Source organism: Mobula birostris, chromosome 11 (genome assembly GCF_030028105.1).
Source record: "Mobula birostris isolate sMobBir1 chromosome 11, sMobBir1.hap1, whole genome shotgun sequence".
Lineage (NCBI taxonomy): Eukaryota > Metazoa > Chordata > Chondrichthyes > Myliobatiformes > Myliobatidae > Mobula > Mobula birostris.
In genome coordinates, this window is record NC_092380.1 from 40,420,389 (window position 1) to 40,432,918 (window position 12,530).

The window sequence follows — 12,530 nt, forward strand, 5'->3', positions numbered from 1 at the left end:
TCGGAATACCTACAGCTGTGTGCCCAGAGACTAGAGATCTTTGGGCACAGAACTAAAAAAAGAACGACGTAACGGACTTTTAACATTGTAAACCAGTGAGTTGTTTGTTATGCTCCCCGCTTGCTGTGAAACGGAGACACCTCTTTCTCCCTTATTAGGGAGAGAGAGAGCCTGTGGTATGTCAAATGCCGGGTGAACAAGTAGTCTTTGGAGTACTGTGTCTTTGCTGTTACTTTACTCACGCTTGAGCGCTTGGTGGCAGATGCTGATGTTTTTTTTTGCTGGTGGGGTAAGGGGATTTGTTGCTTGGGGTTCTAACATTTAATTATCATTTATTCCTTAGGGGCACTCTGTTTTTGTGGATGGTTGTGAAGAAAAAGCATTTCAGGATGTGTATTATATACATTTCTCTGACATTAAATGTACCTTTGAAACCATTTGGATAATAGTCTGGTCTATTGATCCTTTTACCAAAATGCATTATCATACATTTCCCAACACTGTATTCCATTTGCTACTTTTTTGCCCATTCTTCCAATTTGTCTAAATCCTGGTGCAATCGCATTGCTTCCTCAACACTACTTACCATTCCATTTATCTTTGTATCATCTGCAAACTTTGCCACAAAGTCATCAATTCCACTATTTAAATCATTGAACAAACAATGTAAAAGGTAGCAGTCCCAATACTGACCCCTGAGGAACACCACTAGTCACTGGCAACCAACCAGAAAAGACGCCTTTATTCCCACTTGCTGCATCATCTACAGAGGAGAATGAACAGTCTACGTTTCAGGCTAAGACATTTAATCAGATTTCGAAAAGAAGGGGAGGCAGGAAGAAGAATACAAGCTAGAAGATGATAGGTGAAGCCAGATGAGGGGGAGGGTGGTTTGGTGGGAGAAGGGGAGTTAAGTGAGAAGCTGGGAGGTGATAGAAGGAAAAGGTGAAGGTTTGAAGAAGAAGGAATCTGATAGGAGAGGAGAATGCATCATTGGAGAAAGGACAGAGAGATGTGATGGGAAGCTGAGGAGAAGAGAGAACCAGAATGGGGAATAGAAAAAGAAAGAAAGGGGATGCCGTTAGAAATTACCAGAATCCAGAATCAATATTCATGCCAACAAACGCTATCCAGACGGAATATGAGATGTTGCTCCTCCAACCTGACAGTGGTCTCATTGAGACAGTAGAGGAGGCTATGGAGCAACATGTTGGGAAATAAAGCTAAAATATGTGGCCACTGGGAAACCTGACTTGCTGTAGTGGATGGTGAAAAGGTGCTCAGTGAAGTGGTGTGCCGGTCTGCACGGGCTCTCTTTGATGCAGGCGAAGCTGCACCAGCAGCAATGATGCAGTTGAGGACCTCAAGTGAAGTGTTGCCTCCCTTGAAAGGACTGTTTGGTTGAGAGGGAAGGTGAAGGGGCAGATGCAGCACTTGTTCTGCTTGCAGTTGTAAGTGTCAGGAGGGAAATCAGTGGGGACGGATGAGTGGACAAGGGAGTCATGGAGGGAGTGATCCCTGCAGAAAGCAGAGTGGAGGAGGTGGGGGAGAGACAAAGATATGTCTAGTGGTAGGATCCCATTGAAGATGGCAGATATTGTGGAGAGTGAAAGTTCACAGGGTGGTAGGTAGGTGAGCTAGTATGCATTCATACATAATGTTTTCTATGTTGTTTAAATTTAGTTTTACAGTATTTTATTTAGAGACACCACGTGGAACAGGCCCTTCCAACTGAGCAACCCCACCCAGCAACCCGAGCCTAATCACAGAAGAACTTACAATGACCAAACAACCTACTGGCCTACATCTTCAGTCTGTGGGAGGAAACCAGAGCACCCAGAGGAAACGCACACCCATATGAGAAGAATGTGCAGTTTCTTACAGAGCACGCCGGAATTGAATTGAAATGCATTGATAAAAACCGGTAAGGGTTAATGGGAACATGCTAAATTTGATGAGCTTTCTGAGAAAGTAGAGGCAATAGTAAGCCTTCTTGGCTGTGACATCAACATGGACCAGGGCAGGCTGTTGGTGGCAGTCACTCCCAGTAACTTGACACAATGGATGTAGACAGGAGCAAATGCCAATCAAACTTGAGCAAACCTCTTATACAGAGGAGATGAACACTTCTTCTCCCATTTTACCTCGTCGTGACCCTTGTCTACCTGCACTGTACTAGCTCTCTAACTGTATGTTGTGTTTTTAATATTTCAGTAATATTTGAGTAATTGTATATATATATATAGGTTGATTATGCATTCTTGCTCATTTAAATAATTTATGATGGGCTATATGAATAAATACATAAATTGTGTATGTCAATACACTACCACATCATATAGGCACACGAAATTAGACACATTTCGGACTCCCATGTCTGCCTTTGAAGTTTACTGCTTTTAAGTAACAAAACTTAACACTATAAAACTGGATTTTGTATTTTCTTTTCACTGCCCCATCGTGCTGTACTGATATATGACCTGATCTGTATAGATGGCTTTTCATTGTCTTTTGGGACAAATGACAAGAAGAATACTACACAAACACATGGCTCCCTTTCTCCACCAATGGCACCAGAGGAAAGTCAAATTTAAAGGGAAGGGCCAATTAAAGGGCTGTTTCAAATGCAAAAGTAGACCAAACTATGGAAAAATTCAGGCACATGGGAACACCACCATTTGCAAATTCCCCTCTAGATCAGCCTATTTTGTCTGGAATAAAAAGGAAGATCTAACATGTGAGTGTGAGGTGAGTGTGGAACCAGGGTAGTGATCGGATATATGCCTGGGCAGGAGTGTGAGTGTGAGTGTGGAACCAGTTTGATGTATGTCTGGCAGGAGTGTGACAAAGGCAGAGTGGTTTTAGCTTCAGGTCTGTAGCATTAGACTGGAAGTAAAAGGCTACAGAATGATGTGTTTTTATTGTGAATCTGCATGTACGTGTTTCACTGCATATGGGACAGGTCTTACCATTTGACTAGTGCTCCTTCCTCGGATACCTCCAGCTCAAACTCTACCCTCTCACCGACCATCACTGCCTGATCCTCCAGGGGCTGAGTGATCAGCACAGGGGGCTCTGTCGGGGAAAGGACAGGAGTCAACGCTCAGATTCTGCTCCTCTCCCACGTTCAAAGTTCATAATTCGGGGTAAATGAATTATCAACTCTGAGATTACCGCATACCCCGGTCTTCCCACAGACTCCCTCCTGTGCAGGCCCCACTCTCCTGCATTGGAGTGTGGTTCAGGTAATTTGGGGCGGGGGGGTGAGGGTTGTGTGGGGAAGATGGGATCGGGCTGGGGTGAGGATGGGGGGGGGTCTCTCCACACCTCGTACAAAAAGCTCAGTGATGCTCTTCTCCTCCCCCACCACACACTGATAGGCTGCGTCGTCTGCCAGCGAGCAGTGGTTGACGGTGAGAATCCGCTTGTTACCGATGTTCTCAAAGATGAACCTGTCAGAGTTAAATGGATGGGTGAGTGAGACAAGTCCAACTCCAACCAACTCCCACCTCAATCATGGCACTCCCACGAACACAGTGCCCAGGCACACCGACTGTAGCCCAACTCACAGACACCATCACCACAACCTGACAGGCATCCAGTAAACAATGCATACACACAAACAAAACAAATGTGTGCACACACACATGTGCACACATACACACACACGTGCACATACACACATATTGCACATATGTACACAGACACACACTGCACACATACATGCATACTCCACACACTCTGCACACACCACATGTGCACACATACACACATACTGTGCACACACATACACACCCACATACTCCACACACACACACACACACGCACACACACACATGCACACACACTCACACTCACAGACACATACATTGCGTGTGCGTGCACACACACACACGTGCACACATATGCATACACACAACTATATGCACATATACAAATGTGTACACACTGCACACACACACACACACACACACACACACACACACATATGCATACACACAACCATATGCGCATATACAGATCTGTACACACTGCACACACACACACACACACACACACATGCATACACACAACTATATGCACATATTCAGATGTGTACACACTGCACACACACACACACACACACACACACACACACACACACACACATGCATACACACAACTATATGCACATATTCAGATGTGTACACTGCACACACAGGTGAAACTCCTCTGCACCGTCTCTTCCTTGAACAAGACAAGTACTGTTGACATCACTACATGTGGGTTTCAGCAGGGAAGGGTAAATTCAGGCAGTGCGGTAGTGATAGGGGACTCAATAGGGGGACAGAAAGGAGATTCTGTGGCAGCAAAAGAGTCACCAGGATGGGGTGTTGCCTCCCAGGTTCTAGGGTCCAGAATGTATCAGAGCAGGATATTCTCAAGGGAGAGGGTGAACAGCCAGAGAGCGTGGTGCATATCGGCACCAATGACACAAGCAGAACAGGGGAAGAGGTCCTATGCAGTGAGTGTAGAGAGTTAGGAAAGGGGCTGAAGATAAGGACCTCTAATCCTCTCTTGATTGCTGCTGGTGCCACGGGCTAGTGCATGTAGGAATAGGGTGATAGCCTGGATGAATAAGTGGTTATGGAGATGGTTCAGGGGCAGGGTTTCAAGTTCTTGGATCATTGGAACCTTTTCTGGGAAGGGGTGACCTGTAGAAGAGAAACGGGGGCACCTGAATTGGGTGGGGGGGGGCGGTGCCAGGAGGTTTGCTAATGTTACTTAGGAGAGTTTAAACTAGTTTTGCAGGGAGCTGGGAACCAGAACACTGGGTCAGAAAGTAAAGGGTCAGACAGGAAGGTAGATGTCAGGGAAAGTATTGAAAGGCAAAATAGATATTGTATATCAGGTACAATGGGCCGATTATATTGAAGTGTGTATAGTTTAATGCTGGGAGTATTATGTGTAATGGTGATGAACAGAGCATGGATCAGTACATGGAACAGCAATGTTGTGGCCATTACAGAGAGAAAGAGAGGAGTGGATGATTAATGTACGAGGTTTTCGAAGTTTTAGAAAAACTAAAGAAGGAGGTAAAGGGGGAGAGAGGGAAGTTGCATTACTAATCACAGCTGGACTCAGGAGACACATAATGGAGGGGTCAGGCTCTGAGACCATTGGGTAGAACTCAGGAACACTGATGGGATCCTACTACAGACCCCCTAATAGCCACCGGGACATTGAGGAGCAGGTATGTAATCAGATTATGGAGACATGTAAAAATAATAGGGTTGTTGTCCTGGGGAATTTTAACTTCCATAATATAAACTGAGAACTTCTTAGTGCCAGAGGTTTAGATGGGGCAGAATCTGTTAAGTGTATCCAGTAAGGTTTCTTAAATCAACATGTGTACAATACAGTGAGAGGAGGTGCCAGACTGGACCTGGTGACTGACCTTTCAGTGGGTGACAGTGACCACAGCTCCTTAACTTTCAGGATAGCTACAGATAGGGATGGATATGGTCCTTGTGGCAGAGACTTAAATTGGAATAGGGCAAATTACAAGAGCATTGGGCAGGAGATAAGAAAAATTAATTGGGAACACCTTTTCTCTGGCAAATCCACATCAGACATGTGGAGGGTGCTTAAGGATCAATTGCACAGAGTACAGGAAAGGTACGTTCCTGAAAGAGGGAAGGGCATGGATGGAAAGGTGAGAGAACTTTGAATGTCTAGAGAGGTGATGAACTTAGGAAAGAAGAAAAAGGAAAAGGATGTAAAAGTTCAAAAGTTAGGATCTAACGAAACACATAAGGAACATAAAGAAGTCAGACAAGAACTAAAGAAGGGAATTAGGAAAGCCAGGAGGGCCCATGAAATGTCTTTGGCAAGTAGGATTAAGGTGAATCCCAAGCCAATCTATACATACGTCAAGAGCAAGCGAATAACTAGGGAGAGGGTAGGATCTAAGACCATAAGGCATAGGAGCAGAATTAGGCCATTCAGCCCATAAAGTCCACTCCACCATTCCATCATGGCTGATCCTGGATCCCATTCAACTCCATACACCTGCTGCTTCACCATATCCTTTGATGCCCCAACCAATCAGGAATCTATCAACTTTTGCTTTGAATATACCCACGGATTTGGCCTCCACTGCAGTCTGTGGCAGAGCATTCCACAGACTCACCATTCTTTGGCTAAAAATATTCCTCCTTCCTTCTGTTCTAAAACGTTGCCCCTCAATTTTGAGGCTGTACCCTCTAGTTCTGGATACCCCACCAGAGGGAACATCCTCTCCACATCCACCCTTTCTAGTCCTTTCAGCATTCGGTAGGTTTTAATGAGATCCCCCCCCCCCCCCCCGCATTCTTCTAAATTCCAGTAAGTACAGGCCCAAAGCTGCCAAAGGCACTTCGTATGTTAACCCCTTCATTCCTGGAATTATCCTCGAGAACTTCCTCTGGACTCTCTCCAATGACAACACATCCTTTCTGAGATAAGGGGTCCAAAACTGTTGACAATACTCCAAGTGCAGCCTGACTAGTGTCTTATAAAGCCTCAGCATTATCTTCTTGTTTTTATATTCTATTCCCCTTGAAATAAATGCCAACATTGCATTTGCCTTCTTACCACAGACTAAACCTGTAAATTAACCTTCTGGGAGTTTTACACGAGGAATGCTAAGTCCCTTTGCACCTCTGATGTTTGAATTTTCTCCACACTTAGATAATAGTCTGCACTATTATTTCTTTTGCCAAAATGCATTATCATACATTTCCCAATACTCTATTCCATCTGCCACTTTTTTGCCCATTCTTCCAATTTGTCCAAGTCCTGCTGCAATCGCATTGCTTCCTAACCCTAACCCACGACTGTGTTGCCACACACAGCTCCAATATGCTGATCAAATTTGCAGATGACACGGCATTGATAAGCCTTATTTCCAACGATGAGACAGCCTACAGAGAAGTCAAAGCCCTGACACAGTGTGCCAAGAAAACAACCTCTCCCTCAATGTTGAAAAAATGAAGGAGTTGACCATGGATTACAGGAGGAACTTAGACAGGCTCGCCCTTATTGACATCAATGGGACTGTAGTTGAGAGAATGAGTAGTTTCAAGTTCCTTGGTGTACACATCACGGAGGATCTCATCTAGACTGTACACACTGGCCGTGTGGTGAAAAGAACACAACAGCATCTCTTTTACCTCAGACGGCTGAAGAAGTTCAGCATGAGTCCCCAGATCCTCAGGATATTCTACTGGGAAACCATTGAGAGCATCCTGACTGGCTGTGTCACTGCCTGGTATGGGAACTGTACTTCCCTCAATCACAGGTCTCTGCAGAGAATGGTGCGGACAGCCCAGCGCATCAGTAGATGTGAACTTTCCTTCATTCAGGACATTTAACAGCAGCAGGTGAGTCAGAAAGGCCTGGAGGATCATCAGGGACTCCAGCCACCCCGACCACAAACTGCTTCAGCTGCTTCCGTCTGGTAAACGGTACCGCAGCATTAAGGTCAGGAGCAACAGGCTCTGGGACAGCTTCTTTCACCAGGCCATCAGATTTATCAATACACATTGATCTGATCACATATCTGACTGTACATACATGTATACAAAACAATTATGTATACAATCTCAGTGTTTGGGCAATATCCTCCCATATTTCCCTTCCTTATAGAAACGTAGAAACATAGAAACATTTTACTCCCCCATGTTTTGAGATAGATGTAAGAAATAAAATCCTAATTCTAATTCTACCTAACCCTCCATCTACCTTCATATCATCCACAAACTTTGCCACAAAACCATCAATTCTATTATCTAAATCACTGACAATCAATGTGAAAAGTGGTGGTCTCAATACAGACCCCTGAGGAACACCACTAGTCACTGGCAGCCATGCAGAAAAGGCCCCTTTTATTCCCACTCGCTGTCTCCTACCTGTCAGCCATTTCTTTATCTATGCCAGTATCCTTCCTGTAATGCTATAGGATTTTAACTTGTTAAGCAGCCTCATGTGAGGCACCTTCGGAAAATCTAAGTAAATGGCATCCACTGCCTCCTCTTTGTCCACCTCCTTGTTACTTCCTGAAAGAACTCTAACAGATTTGTCAGACAAGATTTCCCTTTACAGAAACCATGCTGACTTTGACTTATTTTATCATTAGTCTCCAAGTACCTTGAAACATCATCCTTAATAATGGACTCCAACACTTTCCCAACAACTGAGGTTAAGCTAACTGGCCTATAATTTCCTTTTTTTTTTGCCTTCCTCCTTTCTTAAAGAGTGGAGTGACACTTACAATTTCCAGTCCTCCAGGACCATGCCAGAATCAAGTGATTATTGAAAGATCATGACCAATGCATCGTTATCTCTTCAGCAACCTCTCCCAGGACTCTGGGATGTAGTCCATCTGGTTCAGATGACTTAAGACCTTTGAGTTTGCCTGGCACTTTTTCCTTTATAATAGCAATGGCACTCACTCTTGTTCCCTGACACTCACAGACCTCTGGCACACTGCGAGTGTCTTACACAGTGAAATCTGATGCAAAGTACTCATTAAGTTCATCTGCCATTTCTTTGTCCCCCATTACAACCTGACCAGCATCATTTTCCAGTGGTCCAATGTCAACTCTCACCTCCTTTTTATTCTTTAAATAATCGAAGAAAATGTTTAGTCCTGCTTTATATTTTTGGCTAGTCAGCGTTCATATTTCATCTTTTCCCTTCTTAGAACTTTTTTTAGTTGCCTTTTGTTGGATTTTAAAAGCTTTCCAATCATCCAACTTCCCACTCACTTTTGCTATCTTTCCTTGGCTTTTATGCAGTCCTCAACTTCCCTTGTCAGCCACAGTTGCCTACCCCTGCCATTTGAGAACTTCTTCTGTGGGACGTATCTATCCTGCGCCTTGTGAACTATTCCCAGAAACTTCAGCTACCTCTGCTCTGCTGTCATCCCCACCAGTATCTGCCTCCAATACACCTGGCAAGCTCCTCTCTCATGCCTCTGTAATTCCCTTTATTCCATTGTGATACTGATACATCTGACTTATGCTTCTCCCTCTCAAATTGCAGTGTGAATTCAATCATATTATGATCACTCCCTCTTCAGGGTTCCTTTATCTTAAGATGACTAATAAAATCAGGGTTATTACACATCACCTAATCTAAGGAAGCCCTTCCCCTAGTGGGCTCAAGCACAAGCTGTTCTAAAAAGCCATCTTGTAAGCATTCAACAAATTCCCTCTCTTGCAATCTGACACCAACCTGGTTTTCCAATCCCCTTGCATATTGGTCCCCCATTACAATTGTGACATTACCCTTATTTTCCAGGTCCCTTTGCAATCTCAACCCCACATCCTGGCTACTTTTTGGAGGCTAATATATGATTTCCATAATGGATTTTTGACCCCTTGGGTTCAAGTGCAACCTGTCCCTTTTGTACAGGTTATACCTGCCCCAGAAGAGATCCCAATAATCCAGAAATCTGAATCCCTGTCCGTGCTCCAATTCTTCAGCCAGGCATTTATCCACCACCTCATTCTGTACCAGTCCTTACTGTCGTGTGGCTCAGGCAGTAATCCCAGGATTACTACCACAGAAGTCCTACACCTCAGCTTCCTTCCTCACTCCTTGTATCCTGTGTTCAGGAGCTCCTCCCTTTCTTTTACCTGTATCATTGGTAACAATATGTGCCACGAATTCTGGCTGCCCAACCTCCCTTTTCAAGATATTATGGACACTCAAAGATGCAGGAGAGAACTTTTATTTGTATGCGGAAAGTGTGACTGAAGGATTTAATGACCACTTTGGATCAGTATTTACCAAGGAAAAGGACATGGAGGACCAGATCAGTGTTGAGTGTATAAATACGTTAGGGCATTTAGAGGTTGAAGAGGAGGAAGTGTTGGGTTTCCTAATGTGTATGAAAGTGGATGTCCCCAGGACCTGATGGGATTTACCCCAGGTTATTGAGGGAGGCAAGAGATGAGATTGTTGGGCCCTTGACTGGTATCTTCATGTCCTCTCTATGCACAGGCAAGGTGCTGGAGGACCTGTGAGAGGCTAATGATGTACCTCTATTTAAGAAGAGAACAAGGGAAAATCCTGGAAACCAAAGACTGGTGAGTCTCACATCAGTTGTATAGAAATTGGTGGAGAAAATTCTTAGGGATAGGATATATGAGCATTTGGAAATCCATGGCCTAATTAGGGAGAAGCAGCATAGCTATGTGCGTGGCAAGTCGTGCCTTACCAAGCTGATTGAATTTTTTGACAAGGTGATGAGAGGGATTGATGTGGTAGGGCAGTGGATGTTGTCTACATGGATTTTAGTAAGGTGTTTGTAAAGTCCCTCATGGGAGGCTAATCCAGAAGATTTTGATGCATGGGGTCTGCGGCGGATTGGCCATCTGGATTCAGAACTGGCTTGCACACAGGAGACAGAGGGTAGTGGTTGAAGGGATTTATTCCAGATGAAGGTCTATATTTAGTTGTGTTCCACAGGGATCTGTGCTGGGACCTCTGCTGTTTGTGATGTATATAAATCACCTGCATGAAAATGTAGATGGGTGGGTTAGAAAGTTTGCAGGTGATACCAAGATTAGTGGAGTTGTGGATACTGTAGAAGATTGGCAAAGCATACAGTGCAATATAGATCAGTTGCAGATATGGGCAGAAAGAAGGCAGATGGAGTTTTAACCCAGATAAATGAGAGGTGTTGTACCTTGCAAAAAGACTGTTAAGGGCAAGATCCTCAATACTGTTGCTGAGCAGAGAGATCTTGGGGTCCAAGTTCAAAGCTCCTTGAAAGTGGCTACACAGGTTGATAATGTGGTTTAGAAGGCTGATGAAATGTTTGCTCTTAGTAGTTGAGGTACTGAGTTCAAAAGTCAAGAGGTTTTATGTTGCAATGTTACAGAACTCTGGTTGGGCTACATCTGGAGTATTGCACACAGTTCTGGTTGGCCCACAATAAGAAGGATTTGAAGAGGGTGCAGAAGAGGTTTACCAGGATGCTGCCTGGTTTAGAGGGCATGTGCTAACATGAGAGGCTGGACAAACTTGGATTGTTTTCTCTGGAGCACTGGAGGTTGAGGGGAGATCTGATTGAGGGTTAAGAGATTATGAGAGACATTGGTGGAGAGGACAGTGAATATCTTTTTCCCAGGGAAGAAATGTCTAATACCAGAGGGCATGCATTGAAGGTGAGAGGAGGGTAGGTTCAAGGGGGATGTGAGGAGTAAGTTTTTTACTCAGAGAGTGTGGATGGCTGGAATGGTGGAAGAGACAAATGCATTAGAGGCTTTTAAGAGATGTTTAGAAGGCCACGTGAATATGAGAAGTTGGAGGGATATGGACATTGTGTACGTAGGAGAGATTATTTTTTGGGGATTTGTTGATTCACTCATTAGCTCATTTGGCACAATACTGAGGACTGAGGGGTCTATTTCTGTGCTGTCCTCTTCTATGTTCCACAGTCTATGACCTATGACCTGCGGCCTGAGAAGCTGCACCAGAACTGCCCAGTATTTATACCTTCGTACATTAAGATAAAGCCTAAGCAAGTGCTAATGATGCTCAGTAGTGCCCTGACCTCTCCAGTCCCAGCACTTACACTCTCCCTATCAACGAGGAAATCAGAGTGGGGACAGGAGAGGTTATGGAGGATTGGAGAGTTGAGGACGTTGCTCCCTTATTCAAGAAAGGGAGCCCAGGAAATTATAGACCAATGAGTCTTACTTCAGTGGTTGGTAAGTTGATGGAACGGATCATGAGAGGCAGGATCTACGAACATTTGGAGAGGCATAATATGATTAGGAATAGTCAGTATGGCTTTGTGAAAGGCAGGTCGTGCCTTAGGAGCCTGATTGCATTTTTTGAGGATGTGACTAAACACATTGATGAAGGTAGAGCTATAGATGTAGTGTACAGGTATGGATTTCAGCAAGGCATTTGATAAGGTACTCCATGCAAGGCTTATTGAGAAAGTAAGGAGGCATGGGATCCAAGGGGACATTGTTTTGCAGACCCAGAACCGGCTTGCCCACAGAAGGCAAAGAGTGGTTGTAGACGGGTCATATTCTGCATGGGGGTCGGTGACCAGTGGAGTGCCTCAGGGATCTGTTCTGGGACCCTTACTCTTCATGATTTTTATGAATGACCTGGATGAGGAAATGGAGGGATGAATTCGTAAGTTTGCTGATGACGCAAAGGTTGGGAGCCTTGTGGATAGTGTGGAGGGCTGTCAGAGGTTACAGCAGGGCATTGATAGGATGCAAAACTGGGCTGAGAAGTGACAGATGGAGTTCAACCCAGATAAGTATGAGGTAGTTCATTTTGGTAGGTCAAATATGATAGAATATGGTATTAATGGTAAGACTCTTTGCAGTGTGGAGGATCAGAGGGATCTTGGGGTCCGAGTCCATAGGACGCACAAAGCAGCTGCGCAGGTTGACACTGTAGTTAAGAAGGTGTACGGTGTATTGGCTTTCATCAATCATAGAATTGAATTCAGGAGCTGAGAGGTAATGTTGCAG

General features: G+C 44.5%; 1 protein-coding gene across 1 annotated transcript in view; it reads right to left on the minus strand.

Annotated features, from left to right (window-relative positions):
* Window positions 1-12,530, minus strand: part of mybpc3 (myosin binding protein C3) — a 142,594-nt gene that overhangs the window by 69,062 nt on the left and 61,002 nt on the right. The window contains exons 10-11 of the mRNA XM_072272119.1: window positions 3,328-3,452; window positions 2,970-3,075 (exon numbers count right to left, since the gene is read on the minus strand). Coding sequence (XP_072128220.1) covers window positions 2,970-3,075; window positions 3,328-3,452 — 231 coding nt within the window. The remainder of the gene's footprint in view (window positions 1-2,969; window positions 3,076-3,327; window positions 3,453-12,530) is intronic.